Source organism: Pezoporus flaviventris, unplaced genomic scaffold, assembly GCF_033815535.1.
Source record: "Pezoporus flaviventris isolate CSIRO_AGI_PZ_B2104156 unplaced genomic scaffold, CSIRO_AGI_Pfla_v1 ptg000040l, whole genome shotgun sequence".
In the NCBI taxonomy this organism is placed as follows: domain Eukaryota; kingdom Metazoa; phylum Chordata; class Aves; order Psittaciformes; family Psittacidae; genus Pezoporus; species Pezoporus flaviventris.
This window is the reverse complement of record NW_026892588.1, coordinates 10,814,159-10,832,280: the sequence shown is the minus strand read 5'-3', so window position 1 is coordinate 10,832,280 and position 18,122 is coordinate 10,814,159. Positions and strand designations below refer to the sequence as shown.

The 18,122-nt window shown below is 39.5% G+C and overlaps 1 protein-coding gene across 3 annotated transcripts in view; it reads left to right on the top strand.

Annotated features, from left to right (window-relative positions):
* STAG1 (STAG1 cohesin complex component) overlaps nt 1-18,122 on the top strand; it is a 181,446-nt gene that overhangs the window by 88,298 nt on the left and 75,026 nt on the right. For all 3 annotated transcript variants that reach the window (XM_061465266.1, XM_061465267.1, XM_061465268.1), the window contains 2 exons: nt 15,046-15,122; nt 16,710-16,914. In XM_061465266.1, coding sequence (XP_061321250.1) covers nt 15,046-15,122; nt 16,710-16,914 — 282 coding nt within the window. The remainder of the gene's footprint in view (nt 1-15,045; nt 15,123-16,709; nt 16,915-18,122) is intronic.

Sequence of the window (18,122 nt, the reverse complement as noted above, 5' to 3'; positions counted from 1 at the left end):
TTTCTGCTCCTTTTTTCAGATTCGCAGTTACATTTGTCTGGTCAATGCTGCTTGTGATCTTTGTGTGTTCCAGCAGATTATCTTTTCTCAGTTCTGAGGTGACAGTTCCCTCTTGCATTATATTTTTTTACAAGCATATCCAGGCTTTTACTGATTTTTGGCTCTAGTATGTGCTGTCTTGTTCTCTTACCCATGCCAAGGCATGTTGAGCAACTATTCATTGTGTTGTTTTAACTTCACTTTTAATATGATCACAGTATCACAGTATGCTAGAGATTGGAAGGGACCTCGAAAGATCATCTAGTCCAATCCCCCTGCCGGAGCAGGAACACCTAGATAATGTTACACAGGAATGTGTCCAGGCGGGTTTTGAATGTCTCCAGGGAAGGAGACTCCACAACCTCCCTGGGCAGCCTGTTCCAGTGTTCCGTCACCCTCACTGAGAAGTTTCTTCTCAAGTTTAAATGGAACCTCTTGTGTTCCAGTTTGTACCCATTACCCCTTCTCCTATCATTGTTTGCCACTGAGTAGAGCCTGGCTCCATCCTCGTGACACTCCCCCTTTATATATTTATAGACACTGATAAGGTCACCCCTCAGTCTCCTCTTCTCCAAACTATAGAGACCCAGCTCCCTCAGTCTTTCCTCATAAGGGAGATGCTCCACTCCCCTAATCATCTTTGTTGCCCTTTGCTGGACTCTCTCCAGCAGCTCCCTGTCCTTCTTGAACTGAGGGGCCCAGAACTGGACACAATATTCCAGATGGGATCTCACCAGGGCAGAGTAGAGGGGAAGGAGGACCTCTCTCGACCTACTAACCACCCCCCTTCTAATACACCCCAGGATGCCATTGGCTGCTTCTTATTTTTCCATAGTAGCCAAATTCCAATCACAAAGGAAAAAAGTTCCTCAGAGGCTTTTTCCTGTAGTTTTATCTAGTTTTTCTTTGTAAATCCCTTATAAAGAAAGATCCTGTCTTTGCTCTGTAAATGACTAATCCAGGCACAGAGTCATTAATATAAAAAGCTTTTAAGACAGCAGATACAGTGTGCGTGCTACTCCCTGTGGGATATTTCTTTCAGACAACGTATTACATGTTTAAACCATAGCTGTTAACTGATTTTCCTACTCCTTCTCTTCAGATGCCTTAATGACTATGCTTAGAGTACCTAAAAGATTTCTTAAAGTTGATGGAATGGAAACTTGAAGTTCTTAATTTTGTAGAATATAAATGTATTTGCGATAAGGAAAAAGCTGGACTTAAGCCCTCTTCTTATCCTCTCCAGTAAGGAAGGGCTAATTCAAGCTTTTTCCCTTTTTTCTGAGGTTTAGGGATTTTTTTTTTTTTACCTACATAGAGGACTGTTACATATACATTAGTACATGTACACTAGTCAGTGTGCACACAGTTACAATTGTTTGTGTGCTGCGCTTTCGTGAATTAGCCCATGAGACTGCAAGATAGACACCTTGAAAATAGTGTGCTATTATGGACCATCTTTGAAACAGTCCTGAGCAGACTCGTACAGGAACTCAGAAGTGAAAGAAAAGAGCAGTCTGCAGCATCGTAATCAATTGAATTAAGACCACCTTCTTTCTTCCTGCACTTGCTTATCTAGTTCATTTGCTGTAGCAAGAGCTGCAGACCTCAGCGATTAAATGATTTCAGCTATACAACTCCTGTTGACTTCCAAATGAGTTATGTTTTCTGCAGCTAATGAAGCTAGACAGAATAGTAGATGGTCCTGTAAGTTGGTGACTCATCAGAGCTGACACACGAAGAAACTAAATCAAGGTTGCACAGAGCATCTTAAGTTGGTCACAAAGCACGAAGATAGTGTTATTTTTTGCATGAGATTTCACAATTCTGTAGACAAAGAAAAACCTCTATACATGTGTTTGGATAGTCAAGAAGTAAAAAGAGGTGTTGGAATGAACTAACACTCTAACAAGAGGAAACAATTTTATTTTTTCCTAGCAAAGCAGGAAGAAGAATTATGTGGAGATAATATGAGGAGAGGAGGATAAAGGCACTGCATTGGGCCGGCCTAGCTGATTTTTGCATTGTCTTTTCACAGTCATGATCAGTAAATACTTTAGTCTTTAATATACTCTAAATAAGTGATTTCATGAGAAGCTGAACTAATGAAGAGTGATTTCTAGTGTGTGTTGATCGACTACTGAATTACGCAAAAGCTGCTGATTGTAGTCATGAAGTGTGAGATGCTCTGTATGAGAGATGATGTTCTGAATGCCATGGAATTCTACAAAGGATTTGGAAGAAGCTTGTAACTTTTTGGAAACGAAAAAAGCCACGTAGGCAAACACTATTGGAGAAGAGGTGCTTGTGCTCTATCTGAAGCTGTTCTTGAAGAGGCAGCAGTATTCACAGTGTGAGTGTCTGTGTCTTTCTCCAGGCTCAGTTAAAGGCTGAGATAGATTAACAGACATTGGGGTCATGGTTTGGACCATGCCTGAGTGACCTCTTTGGGTTCTGTTCACCTGCCTGCTTTTGTAAAATCTATTGGGACATTTTATACCCAAGATCAGTCAGATTTGGTTTAAATAGTTCAGAATTTATTAAGCAGTGTATTTATTGAGGGAAATGTACATGTCTCACTTCTTTTTTTCAGATAAATTAAAAGAAGCACAGAAAGTTTTCATGTAGATGGTGGCTTTCATTTAATGAGGGGAATCAAATGGTTTAGATAGAAATTGTTTTGAAGGTGTTTCAACATTTCTGATTGCATTTTATGAAGCACACCAGCTTGTATCATTAAAAATTCTTCAGCTTTCTGCTGCAGCTCTGTGTGCAGTGCCCACAAAGTGTCTTTTTTACTATTATTGTTTAGCATGTCTGTTTTTTTCCATCAAATAAGTGATAAGGGAGGGCACCAGTCAGTGTTTGCCTCGTTCAGGGCACTGGCTTTTTGGGCCTACGGAGTTCTGTCAGGCCTTTGGCAGTACCCGTATGTGTCACAGCCCACAGCAAAGCCTCGCCGGGTGCTCTGAGGGAAGAAGGGTGCTGTGAGGATTCTGTTCCTCTCTTTTTGTTGTTTTTGTTGTTGTTGCTGTTGTTGCTTTGTTTTCTTTCTTGTGAGGTAGTTTGGGGGGTTATTTTGTGGAATCTAGAGCCTGTCACATCGGTTGCAGATCTTTAGAGAGTTACCTCTCTTTTGTAGTTTTTTAGGACTTCTCTTTCATTTTCTGTACTTTTTCTGAGAGACACTCAGAAATAGGGCTAGAAATAAGAGTCACAGAGGACTGAGGAAAGGATCAATACTTCATCAGGGAGAGCAGAAAGACTGAGGGAAAGAGTGTGGATCTTGGCTGTGTAATCTTCCTGTGATAGCCTTTTGCCTCCTAACTTCCTGGGAAGTGGAGGTGCCATGTTCTGTGGAGTTTTGTGTTAGGTATTGGGAGAAATTTAGACATCGACTAGCAAGAAACTTGGTCCTCTGATAAGGATCCTTTTGGCAAAAACATTGATGAAGGTGTGTTAAAGGTTGACGGTGTGTGTGTGGGTCACTGCCGAGCTGTCTTGTCAGTGTTAACCTGTAGGTAGGACAAGGGCATGCATAGAAAATGGAAGGAAGGGTGGACAGACTTCTGAGGTGAATGTCTTTGGTAGATGGTTTCTAAGGGATTGAGCTTGAAGTTCTTTGAAGCAGGAAATGTGGATAAGTGCAATTTGGTTGGAAGCCTGCCTGGATTTCCAGAAGGACTTCAGTGGAGTCCTCACTCTCCAGAATGGAGGGAAGCTTGAGGGAACAGCATTGCTCAGTCTCGGGAAGAGAAGGCGTAAAGGGGATCTTACCCACTCTCTTAACAAGAGACTAGAGAGAACATGAAGCTAGGCTCTTCATGCAATGCCATAGTAATAGGAAGACAGTTTACAGGTACAAGTTGAAACATGGGAAATTCCACTTTGACATAACGGAAGATGGTTTTGCTGTGAGGTGGTTGAGTACTGGAGGCATAAGGGTTCAGGAAGGCTGTGGGAGCACAGTCCTCAGATATGTTCAGAATTTGCCTGGGCAGCCTGATCTAGTTGACCCTGCTTTGTGAAGGGTTTGCACTAGCCAGCAGTGCGCCAGCTGAAATTATTCTGCAGTTTGAAGGAAAATCAGTAGCTGTGCGTTTGTCCTTACGGGAACAAACATTTGGTAAAAATCATAGGGAAACAGGAGTAAATCATCTGTTACTTTAAAATCATAATTACCTATTTATTAATCTCAAAACTGGTGGATTAAACATTTTAGTTACCCAGAAGAGCACGTAGTAAGGCATCTGTAGCATTTGTAGCCTCTTCTAGCATGGTGGAACAGAGATCCATTAGTTCTCCTTTAAGAGTACTCAGTATCTTTAATACTGCTTGGGGGTTTATTGTAATTGCTATTAAATATTGTACGAAGTACAAAAAGGGTATATTGGTACATGTTAAATACAAAGTATTGGCACAAAGCAGTAAGTCTTAGCTGAAATCAGTTTATCAGACATAGCATATTTTCAAGGCCTTTGCTATTATATCATCCCACATTTAAATTGCATTAAAAGAAAAGACACCTAATACTAAGCTTCAGTTCACAGAGCAGGTACTCATGTTGATAACTAGCCTAACAGTTTAGGACTAGGACTGTGTGTAATGAACATAGGCATAGTTACAATGCCTATAGCCTCTTGTTCAGCAGTGGCAATAGTATTTTTACTCTGCCCTTGGCTACAAAAATGTTTACACAGTTATGTTCTATTAATGTGCTCTTTTGTTGGGCTGTTCTCCTGTCACTGGGCACCACTGAGAAGCATCTGGTATTTCCACCCTTTGTACATGGAGAATGCATCCCCACCCAAGAGTGAGGAAGAGCTTAGACTCCTGCTAGGCCCCTCACCTTACAGAGTGAAGCTTTTGTGGTTGCATGTTAAAGCGCAAGTGATGGGTGAGTCTATATATGAAAACAGTCTTTGATAAAAGCACTTTGAAAGGGTAGATATACCTAAATGGACTTAGTTCAAATAGTATTCATTGCCGTATCTGACACTTACTTTTCAGATTTACCTCCAGGCTATTATGTTTATCTTGCTGGATATGAGGAACTTCTGACAGTATGCAGCCAAAGTTGGGTTCCATATACGCAGTGATAGACTGTAGTTACTGATGTTTTGCTCCTGGAGCTTGCTGGCATTGTAGGTAATTTGAAAATACAGCCTCTTTGCTTGGCAGTACTCTGAGTGGTGAAGTTAAGAATGAGAAATAAAGGACAAATTTATGTGTCTGCATATTGGAAACAAAAAAGAATCCTGTCTCTCAAAGTCGTGTTGCACCTCCATCTTGAGCATTAAATGTAGTTCTGACCATCCCACTTCCAAAAGTATATACCAAGTTAGAGATAAAAAGCCAAGCAATCAGGAAAAGAGTGGCAAATAGGGGAACAGTTATTTACTCTTGGCAAAAAGATCCCAGGCGTATCAAATAAAATTATTGGGCAGCAGCTTTAAAAATAGAATGAGTTACCTTCTTAAGGAATACAGAGCTAAACTGCAGATTTTATTGGTACACTGTGGATGTCTATGGAGATAAAAACTACAAATGAATTATGAAATGATAGATCTACTAGCAGCTATTAAACCCAATAGTCACAGTGTGGCTTAACAACCTGCCGTTCAGGTAAATTAATCTACTGTCAAATGCATGCGTCATCTAATGATGACTTGTACTTGCACTCTTCCCAATGCCTAGTGCTGATTACTGCGTGCAAAAATCCATTTTGTTAGTTTTTGTTTCATCTGGTCCATAAGGAATATTTTTCTTACCAAGCGTTCCCATGCAGCACCCATGCAGGAAACTGCAGCAAGGAGTAGTGCTCACAGAAGCAGATCTTGGAACCGCTGGTTCCAATAACTTGTTCCAGAAATGAATCTTGGAACCACTAAGTAAACAGATGGAAAGTTTCAGAGGAGCATAAACCCAGGAATACATTGGACTCAGTGCTTTTCTTCCCTCCTCAAGTGTTAAGTGTCCTCCTTGATCACAGACTTCTCATTCAGCTAAAAACTGAAGTGAACTAAAGTGAACTGAGGCAGTGCAGGGAGTCACCCCATGTGGCTGCCGGAATGATTGCAGTTGTGGATGCTTCCAAGTGCAAAAGCTGTGAAACTGCTAGGAGCAAAGAGTTACCTTTGGGAAGCAAAAGCTCCTGAGCTTTTTACTCGTGATCATGTCATTTACTGTTGTTCAGATATGAAGTTATCTGACAAAAAGGTGGGTGTTTTGTGAGAATTACTACTTCAAGCCATCAAAAGATTAAAAGATCTATTTAGTAAAATCATTCAGTATGAATACAAGATTGCAAGGTTAGTGGCTTTGGTTATTAATTATTTTGCTTCTGTTTCTCAGTCAGTGACATTAACATCAAGGTGAAAAGCAGCTTACAGTTTCCAAATGCAAATACTGTAGAGCCATATCAAAACCGTATTATCTGCCTTAAACTCAGATTAAGGAAGTTCCCTTTGTCAAATTTTTAAGACTTGAACACATGAAGTGTACTATTTTTTCATGTGCTAAATTATGTAGGCCTACTTCTTTTTTGACTAGTAGCTTGTGAATTAGTATGCTTTTTTTCCTCAAGAGCGTTATTTGCCTTTTTGTCAATTTCATTACCGCAAAATCCTTTGACAATGTTGACTGTCAGCTTTATTTCTATCTGTTATAAATAATTAAGTTGGCTGTCAGCATCAAACTTTGTCTGCTCCATTATTATCCTTTCAGAACATTTGTATCTGTTATTTATCATATTTCTATCAACACCACTGCTTAGAATAGATGTGTTGAAAGGTTCATTTCATTCTGAAAACTGACCATTTTTGCTGGTTTTGCTTTCCTATATTTTAATCTGAGAACTTTATATTGCATGTCAACTTCCTTAAGAACTAAGACTAGGAAGATCATTATAGGACTTTAAAAATGTGTTGCATAAATGTATGACTTTGAGCTATATGTTGATGCCTTATAGATCTCAAGCAGGCTTGTGATGCATAGCTTCACAAAAGTTAACATCAAGCCTTTAATAGGCCCACCAGTTCTATAGTGGGATTTAATGGTATGTAGTTCTTTGGGTCACTCCTGGATTCTTTAATTTTCCTTTTTTTTATTCTAACACTCAGGGTAATTTAAGCAAGTAGTAGTAATTGGAGCTTAGGAATTTCATAGGATTGGGTTTCTTTACAGTAGACATTAAGTTTCTGTCACTTTTTACTATAAGAATGTGTACTTTTTCTTCTTTTTATCCCAGCAAGTGGAAATAATTGTTGGCTTGAACCATTGTCGTCCTCTTTGTAAAAATTTCTCATGGTCTTCAATGTGTTTCTTCCCATACCTGTAATGATGGAATTGTGGCTTTCACTGTTAATCTTCTGGATCAAATAGCATTTCAGTTTTTAAAAAATACAACCATTTAGAATTGTATGAAATGCAAGTTACATACATGAAGTTATCAACTTCTTTATCTCATTCAGAAATTTGAACTTCTTAATGTAATATAGTGTAAATATAAGTAACAATAAAATCATCCCTGAATTTGGGTATCGGAAATAGCGAGGATTTGATACTAAGATTCCACTGTTTCGTGCAGTGAGCCCTATGATAGTCAAAACAATAAGTCTTCCCAGTTTTCCTGATGTTTTGACAACCTTCGATACTCCTTATTAGCTGTTGGCACTATTAATATTGCTGATTGTTTTAAATCAGTTTCCATTTTAGTGAACTTAAATGGATTATAATAACGTTTCCATGCTGGGCATGACGTCTTCCTTTAGGCTGAATTTAGTTGTGAAAAGCCGGCAGAAACAGTTGAACTAAATCTTTGAATAAGAAAAAAGTGTTTTCTTATGTTTAGCTTATGTAAACCAGCATAGTAAGGATTTCTGAGCCTTGTGTTATGAAGGAGGTAAATTCAAAATGCTTTAATAGTGATCCTTTTGAATGTGCCTCTTTCTCTGCTAATGACTCTTTATGTTATCTGTATATGACATCATTGGGGAGGTAAAGAGCACAGAGTTGAAACTGTAGGTGGCAGTCAGGCGTTGGGAGGAGAGAGCACAAAAGGGCTGTAAGAATGATAAAAGGACTGTAACGACCAAAGTTTGCTTCATTCCAGAGCCTAGATTCCATTGCAGATTTTCTCAGATTTAACATCACATTGAAATAGGGAAATATGTCTCTGCCCTCAAGTATCTGTTCATGATGACAAGTAACAAATTACTTTATTTCTCCTCCTTGCTATCTAGTGGAAGTCTGTTGTATTCATATGTTTCTCATACAGCTTGAGACTCACAGTGGAGCTAACACAGTTCTGTCTAATGGCTTTTCTGGTCTTTATCTAATTCAAAAAAATTTGCTTGGAAAGAATTTTAGCAAAATCAAGATGTGTAAATCCAGGAAAAGGAGTTTGCCACACAATCCTTGCACTTTGTAACAGTTGCATTTGTTCTGAAATCTGGAATAGCTTTCTTGAAAATGTCTAGACAGTGATAGAATGGGAGAGAAGCCAGAAGTTTCTGCTGTACATGTCTACTATGAGCCATCAAAGCAAGAGGGCCATGTACTAAAGCTTCATTGGTGTTTTTTAGTCAGTATGTAGAGTGGTGGGATGTACAGTAGGCTCTGAGGTAAAGGGGCTTAAACTTAGCAAGGTGTTATCAAAGAGTAGAATATAGGAAGTCAAGGATTGTCGAGTGAATTCTTATAGTGTGGTGGTGACAATTTTTCAATACAGGAGATGGAGAATATAAATGGAAAACACTCTCCTTTAGAGCTAATTCTCATTATTGGGATGGCAATTCAGATGAATTCAGTCATTAGAATAATAATATTCCTAGTTCTGTGAGAGCAAAGTGAAGGGCAAAATAATGATACTGGTCTTCAAAAGTGGAAAAGACTATACTGAAAAAGTAGATACACTGAAAAAGTAGGTACACAAGTCTGCATGGGAAAGGCAACCAAGGCAAAAATGAAAGAAGAGCTTCTTGTTCCAAATTACACTTAAGTCTTGAAATGATATTAAATTATATTCAAGACTTGAAATATAACTTGAAATTATGTTCAAGACTTAAGTGCAAAATAACCTAAAGCAAAGGATAAATAGAATTACAACGACTGGTTTGAATCATGTGCTATGCAGTGGTCTAAAATTCGAAAAATTAAAGGTAAACCATCAGGAACTGTAGGAGCATGGGGGACAAAATCATAGCAATGCATAAAATAAATAAAACAAGATGAAGTGTTGCAAAATTCTATTTTTCTATGTAAATTAGATAATGGAACTGCAGCAGCAGAATGCACCTTCCCTGTGTATACTCTGTGTCAGGTGAATGGTAAGGAGTTGACATTGCAGGGGTTTTTCAGATAACGCATTGAGTGTATTTTGGTAACTGACAGATTTTTGGGTTTGGTTTTTGTTGTAGGAAGGTAGACTTGTCTGAACTATTAGAATTCTTTTTGACAGTTGCCTGTGATTATTTGATAAGGTTTTAATTGCATGAGGCTATGCTTTTTGATTTTTCCCACTGGCGTTCTTGCTGATTCACTCAGTAAGAGTTCACTGTCTAAAGTTGTTCTAAGGATGAATTAGGGCTGTGTCTTTTAGGAAGATACTGTCTTTTGCATATGGCTTCACTGGCAGCAGAAGTTGGGCCACGTAGAGTCCATGCAACAGCAAGAATTTGGGAATAAATCTGCATGTGCTGCAAAAGCTGAAATTTAACTAAGTATTTAGGCTAACATCTTTCTAGAATCCTGTCGTCTGTTTTCAGTAAAGTGTTTCAGTTTTCAAGCACAGAAATCAATAAAGAGTTAGGAGTCCCCATGGGATTTAGGAGACTCGGCATCTATTTGGATGTGTTTCAGCTGTCCCAGTGCAGCTTCCATTTAGATTAATGATTAACGCCTATTGATTCCTATGAGGTAAGATCTACTTCACTGTTCCTATGTGATTGTGAGCAAGCCACATAAACTTTTTTACTGGCATGAGTAATTTCTGGTTAGTTTCAGGCAGCTCTCTTCTGGGAACAGTAAAGGAAATGTTACAGAAGTGTACCATGGCCCACGTTGAGCAGTGAAAAATCATGTGCTCCATATGGTTTGACTTCAGTCTTTGTTTATCATCTTTCATGCAGAGATTTTTCACTAACACTTCTGAGACAATTAAAACCAGCACTTCCAGACATTGTAGAAGTGGTTGTTTCTTACCTAAATGGTAATGGGGGAGAAAGGTATAGGAAATGCACACTGAATATTTGCCTTAGCCTTCACTGGGAAATGCTCTGACCACACCACCCAAGTCTTGGAAGGCAGATGCAGGGACTGTGAGAATGAAGATCTTAGGCCCACTGTAGGAAAGGATCTTGTTTGAGACCATCTTAAGAACCTGAACATGCACAAGTCCATGGGACCTGATAAAATCCATCCGCGGGTCCTGAAGAAGCTGACGAATGAAGTTGCCAAGCCACTGTCCACCATATTTGAAAAATCATGGCAGTCAGGTGAAGTTCCTGATGACTGGAAAAAAGGAAATGTAACCCCCATTTTCAAGAAGTGCAAAATGGGTGACCCAGGGAACTACAGACCAGTCAGTCTTACCTCTGTGCCTGGCAGAATCTTAGAGCAGGTTCTCCTGGAAGGCATGCTAAGGCACATGAAAATCAACAAGGTGCTTGGTGACAGCCAGCATGGCTTCACTTAGGGGAAATCCTGCCTGACCAATTTGGTGGCCTTCTATGATGGGGCTACGGAACTGATGGACAGGGGTAGAGCAGTTGACGTCATCTACCTGGACTTGTGCAACTGTTCCGCATGACATCCCTGTCTCTAAGTTGGAGAGACATCCTTTTTAATAGATGGACCACTCGGTGGATAAAGAACTGGCTGGATGGCCACACGCAGAGTTGTGGTCAATGGCTCAATGTCCAGCTGGAGACCAGTAACGAGTGGCGTCCCTCAGGGATCGGTGTTGGGACTGGTCTTATTCAACATCTTTGTTGATGACATGGATAGTGGGATTGAATGCGCCCTCAGCAAGTTTGCCGATGACACCAAGCTGTGTGGTTCGGTTGATATGCTGGAGGGAAGGAATGCCATCCAGAGGGACCTCGACACGCTTGTGAGGTGGACTGATGCCGACCTTATGAAGTCTAACGATGACAAGTGCAAGGTCCTACACCTGGGTCGGAGCAATCCCAGGCACAGCTACAGGTTGGGCAGAGAAGAGATTCAGCGCAGCCCTGTGGAGAAGGACTTGGGGGTGTTGGTTGATGAGAAAATGAACATGAGCCGGCAGCGTGCGCTTGCAGCCCAGAAAGCCAACTGTATCCTGGGCTGCATCAAAAGGAGCGTGATCAGCAGGTTGAAGGAGGTGATCCTGCCCCTCCACTCTGCTCTTGTGAGACCTCACCTGGAGTATTGTGTGCAGTTCTTGTGTCCTCAACATAAAAAGGACAGGGAACTGTTGGAACAAGTCCAGAGAAGGGCCATGAGGATGATCAGGGGACTGGAGCACCTCCCCTATGAAGACAGGCTGAGAAAGTTGGGGCTGTTCAGCCTGGAGAAGAGAAGGCTGTGTGGAGACCTCATAGCAGCCTTCCAGTATCTGAAGGGGGCCTATAAGTATTCTAGGGAGGGACTCTTCATTAGGGACTGTAGTGATAGGACAAGGGGTAATGGATTGAAACTTAAACAGGGGAAGTTTAGATTGGTTATAAAGAAGAAGTTCTTTACTGTGATGGTGGTGAGGCACTGGAATGGGTTGCCCAAGGAAGTTGTGAATGCTTCCACCCCTGGCAGTATTCAGGGCCAGGCTGGACAGAACCTTGGGTGATATGGTTTAGTGTGAGGTGTCCCTGCCCACGGTATGGGGGTTGGAACTAAATGATGTTGAGGTCCTTTCCAGCCCTAACTACTCTATGATTCTATGATATAAAGGGAAAGAAACATTGCCCACCCAGCAGTTCTGTAATCATCATCCACCTTTGAAAAATCTTTATTAACATGTCCTCTTTCAGCAGTTTCAACAGTCAAAATTACTTTCCAGTGCTCTGATCCCAACTATCAACCTTCAGCTAATGCGGAAGCGCATATTGGTTTTTTCATATGATACTTTCCAGTAGAAATCTTCCTGTGTCTGCATCTTGATGCCTTTATAAATCTTTCTTCTGGTTATTGTTTTTCCAGTTTGTGTGGTTGCGAGATACAAGTCAGTCACCACAGATTTAAGGTCCTATAATTAATCCTTTGGCAGGAGACTGTGGGCTTACTTTATATCCATTGACTTCAGTCTTGAGATGGAATTTTCCCACCACTTTTCTTGCAGCTTACTCAGTTTGGGCAGATGATGACTTTAGACTTTCACTCATCATTAAAACCTCTAAATTTGAACAGTGTCCACCGTTGCAGTGTAGAAAAGTTGTGATGACACCCTGAAATATTTGTTAGCAGAGTCTTCATAGCATATTTACAGAATATTAAATCAGTTTCCCAGAAAACCAGACAGGTTTTGGTTTTGTGTTTTGGTCAGGTGGAGGAAGTCCACCTGGGAAAAGCAGTCAGCCCAAAGCTAATACATACTGCCAGGTAAGTAGAAATGTTCATTTTGCTTGACAAACTTTGTCAAAAAAAAGTGGAGGAAAGAAAGAGACATAACAGCGAGTTGATAAGAGCTGTTCATCTTCACTCCTTGGCAGTATTGAGCTCCTGTCCACCGTGGCATCCCTAGATGTCAAAATGTTGTTCATCCTGTGCATTCTCTTGCCTCCTGCTCCCAAAGAACTGAACCATTGCTTGTTTGGAAGATGTATAGAAACTACACTAGCCTTATCTGCAATACTTGCACACACTGATCAGTAGAAATCCTAAAAAGCCCAACAGATAGATGGTGCTGTCTCAGTTCTAGCCATGGAAGGTAAAAGCCTTTCCATGATTCAAGAGAAACTACCTGTGGTACGTAGTCTTGTGGTTGCAGCCTCTTCCCTTGGTGTCAGTTTAGCAGGCAGGTTCCATGTGTGGCTGTGCCACCATGTACACAGTTTGCTTTACAAACCAGAGCAGAATTATACAAAGTTGAAGGGAGATTTGATTTAAGTGCATTAATGAGGGATTTTATTCATGGTATTTTTATGGTACTTTCTCTAAGAAAGTATCATGGTTATATATTATGTGGAAGCTATTTAAGGTTATTAACAGAAGTCATAAATCAATAAATAAAATTAGAATTGGGGCTGTTAAAAAAAAAAACAAAAAACAAACAAGTCAAAAGTCTTTAGGTTATTTATTTAGTCAAGGTTATAGTACCAATGAGAAGAGCAACAGATGACAGCATGCAGTGAGATAAAGAATTAATGCAGTTGAGGTGGATTACTAAGAATAGCAGTCCACTATTCAATACTCTGAGACATGCTGTGAAACTGTTTCACATAATCAAAGAAAACTTGCAGTACTGGGGGAAACATTAAAATAAAGCTGCATGTACAGATGATTTCAAAGCTAATAAAATAGATCTTCAACTGTCATATGGTAAGATTCTCTGGTTTCTGGTTTTATCATAATATATTGCATTAGTAATCATTTATTGATCATGTGGAAATTGCCATGCACAAACTTAAATTGACGTTGTTAGAACTGAGGTTGACAGTGTTACCCAGCATGGAACAGATAGCAAATAAACATTATTTCATGAAGAAGCAAAACAGATTCAAGAAATCAGGGTTTAAGTTGCATTGTAAAACAAAACCTTTAGCAAGATACAGAGGATTGTTGTGCTGTACCTGTGCTAGTATATTTTGAAATGCTTATGTTTCTAGTATGCGTTTTTCAAGAAATTAAAACATTCTCATAATATTTAGGATATTTAATCTTTATCCTTTGTAGAGGGACTAACACTATTAATTGTTAAGCTTCTTCTATTATGGTTTGAAGTTTTGGAGCTGTGCAGTGGATCATTAATCCAGTTGAACTTTTTCCAAAAGCAGGAAAACTGTTAAACAGTTTGTAATGTTAATGATGTTGGGATGGATTTTCCGGCTCTGCAGTTTGCTTAATTTTTCTGTATTTCCTCCTCTTCCATTAACAATAGAAGAAGTGAAGTGGCAAAAAGATCATGTAGTAGCAAAAAAATGTTCCAGTGTTGCCTTGTGTTATATGGTTGGTATATAATCAGTTGCAAAGGCAGTAAAGTGGAAAATTTTTTTATTTTGTAAAAATATTTGTTTATACCAGTTGCATTTAGGATCAAGTCACAAGAATTTTCATTTATTGTTGTGTCATTATATTTTAAATTCTGGTACCTTTGTAAAATTAACAATGAAAAGTAAATCAGCTTTGCTGTTCAGGTAACAGTGGGGAATGCCATAATCCAGATGAAGGAATAACATAAATACAGTTGCTGCTTTTGGTCCTGATCTGCCTCACATCTTGATTGGGCCCTTTGGAGCCATTAGTTCTGGAAAAACCTCCTGACAATAGCGTCATGTGATGTGATTATGCTAGCTCTGCTCTGCAGGTGCTGTGTCCATATCAATAAACCCTGTTGGTCCTGAGCTAAGCAGTATGAAAACCACTCCTGTGTCTCTCCACAGAGATCATGGTATATCTGTTATCCAGGTGACTCATCATAACAAGTGGAGAATTGCTAGTATTGGCTTTCAAACTGAAAGATGGGCTTCATTTTATTTTGGACACAAATGAAAAGCTCTTGGCAACTGCAGAGATGGCATGAGTCCTACATTGCTATCACTTCTGAATTCTACTTGCTCAGTTGTAAAGAGTAAAAAGATGGACATTTTTACTAACTCCTAGTCTGACAGTATTTTACAGGAGAGATGATTTTTTTTTTTTACCCACTTCTTCAAAAGACAGTCTTGTTCAGTGTGTTCCTGTTATTGCGTTATATACTTCTTCTTACATATTAGTGAGCTGTAAATTTAGCAGCAGGAAGACATTGATATTTGACATAACAGTGAAATGGATTTGGTTAATTTCTTTTTTTCCTTTGTTACCTCACAGGCACTGTAAGAATTGAAATGTTTAGGAACATGCAAAATGCAGAAATCATAAGGAAGATGACAGAAGAATTTGATGAGGTATAGTATACACATAGTTCTTCAAACATTCTGGAATATATTACAACATACTTTTTGTTTAAAAATGCAATGGGCAAGAAACCAGTGGATGACCAGTGGCTCAGTTTGAGAAACTGCATTGACAGGCAAAGCAGTGATTTAAACTGTTGGGTGAGGAATAACAAGCCAGCATGAGCTTTAGGAAAGAGTAGTAATTGGAAACCAAAAAGTAATAGAATTACTTGAAAAGGTAGTTACAATCACTCACTTGAAAAGTCAGTGTGGTGGATTGAGTAGGCCCTAGATGCTTAATTGCTGGTACAGAAAAGTTCGTGATTTAGCCAGTTTAAGGGCACAAGTGTACTGTCACACAAAAGCATGGAGCAAACTCACAACTGGTGGGGTGAGAGAGCCCAGCCAGGTCTGCCTCTGCTTGAGTTCACATTAGTCCTGGTCTGGATCTGTGTAGACCTTCATGTATCTTTGTATGTCTTTGAGGGGGATATACTTATTTGTCCTGGATGTTAGAGAAATTAGTAAGGGGAGGCAGGAAGAACTGTAGAAAGTTTTCTCATCCCATGAAATTGGTGGTAGTATTCTGGGTTCTGAAGTTCACCTCTTGGAACTGCCAGCACACAACAAAGAACTCCAGATTACTAAGATAAGACTGCAGGTTTTTTCAGCACTCTACTCTGTTTTCTGTGTGCAAATTAATGTTTTGTTCATCTGAAATGGCACTTTAAACCAAAGAGTAGCTTGAAATGAAAATTACCATTGGGAACAGTATTACAGAAAGAAGTACTCTTTCTGTAGAGTAGACCTAGGTATCTTTGTTTGAAACAAGTGTATTTCAATTCAGATTGGGTATCTTCTGTTAAAATAAAAATGTTCCTAATGGTGAACGATTTTTAGTTTTGAGATTGTTTTAACTGTGGGGTTTGGGTTTTTTTTTAAATTATTTTTCATGTATAAAAAAATGACATGTTCTGAGTGTTCATTTTGTACAGTGAGGAAAACAAATAATGAAACACAAATTTTCTGTAGGACAGCAGCATCTTTTTCTGACCAATTCTAAATGGAATGCCAAGGCTATGATTCAAGAAGTTAAGCAGGGTAACCATAAATATGAACACTGCTCTTTTTCAGGATTTACTTCTGCAAGTCTTCCGTCTTATCCATGGCCTTGAACAAGTATTAGGATATTAACATGAGTTAAAGAAGGGATGGAGAATGACACAAACTTTCAATCACACAAGACTGCCTTTGTGTTTTGACCTTCAATACCTGGAAATACTTCTTTTTCATCTTTTCCCCCCATTTCCCAGGACACAAAGAAATGAGTCTTGATGCATATTTTGTACCGCACAGAGTTAGTGTTGCAAGTGTAGAACAGTTACAATGAAATCTTTGTAAAAGTACTTTCATGCCAACAAGTTTCTTTGCTTACTGGAGAATAATGTCCTGGGGTTTTTTTATTATTTTCTGTTAGCTTGGAGGATAAAGTTAGTGTTTTGCTTAGAGGCTTAGACCACAATGGCTACATAACCATTAAAATACATTAAATGGGAGACTCTTAGTACTTCATATTTCCATTTTCTTGTTCTTCAGGACAGTGGTGATTATCCACTTACCATGCCTGGGCCACAGTGGAAGAAATTTCGATCCAATTTCTGCGAGTTCATTGGAGTGCTCATTCGACAGTGTCAGTACAGCATCATTTATGATGAATACATGATGGACACAGTGATCTCTCTTCTGACTGGTTTATCAGATTCCCAGGTCCGGGCTTTCAGGCACACCAGTACATTAGCTGGTAAGTAAACTAGCACAGAGAAGAGTTTCTTCAAAGAAGTTGCTACTATTTAGCCACTTTGTGAATTATTCCTGATTTTGATTGAGGTGGAATTTGACCAGCACTGAGAACTCTGAAAAGCTTGATCAAATCCAAGTATCATATATGGTATAACTATACTTAAAGTGTACTTTAAGTGCACTTTTTTGTTTGGAAAGGAGTATGCTCAGGCACTTAGTGTCAGAGAATTGACACTTTTGAATCCTGTGAATCAGAAGTGGTAAGCCTGCGTCTTGTATTTTGTTACTAGATGTTCATTTGCTGTATAGAATGTCTTAATAATTCCGTATTTTAGAGTAACAAATCTATTCTAAATAAGCATTATGAAAATTGTATCATCAAAGAATTTCAGTCCACCAGAAAGTAAAATCTGTGCCTTCACTCTTAAGAAGCATTAGATTTGGGAGCACTGGACCATAGTTGTAGGTCTTCTTGTCTTCTACCTCCAGCCACGCTGCACCTTTTAACACAGCTGCCTACATCTAATGAAAGCACTGCCTATATCATTAGCTCGAAATAGGATTTTCTAGAGTATATTTCATCAGATCTATATGAGATGTCTCCTGCAAGCCAGATTAATTTCTCTTTGTAACTAACTGTTTTTCTTCGATTACAAATCAATACTAGGGTGGCTGGCTTGGGTGTAGGTGTCTAAAGCTGGTTATGTCAGGTGATAACCTTTCTGCTCATCTCATGAGCTGAAATATTAGAAGATTCTTCTGTCTAGATTGTTCATAGATCATGCCAAATATTTGAAGTGTTTGTATCTTTCCTGTACTGAGGACTCCAGAGCTGGATGCAGTACTCCAGATGGGGTCTCACCACAGCAGAACAGAGGGGCAGAATTGCCTCTCTTGTCCTGCTGACATGCTGCTTTGGATGTAGCCCAAGATATAATTGGCCTTCTGGGCTGCAAGTGCACATTGCCGGCTCATAGCCAATCTTTTATCCACCAGTAGCCCTAAGTCTTTCTCCTCAGGGGTACTCTCAATCCCTTCATCTGCCAGCCTGTATTGATACCAGGGTTTGCCCCAACTCACATGCACTTGGCCCCTTTGAACCCTGTGAGGCTCATATGGGCCCACCTTCGAGCTTGTCTGAGTCCCTCTGCATGACTTCTCATTCGGCTCTGTCACCTGCACCCCTCAGCTTCCTGTCATCTTCAGACT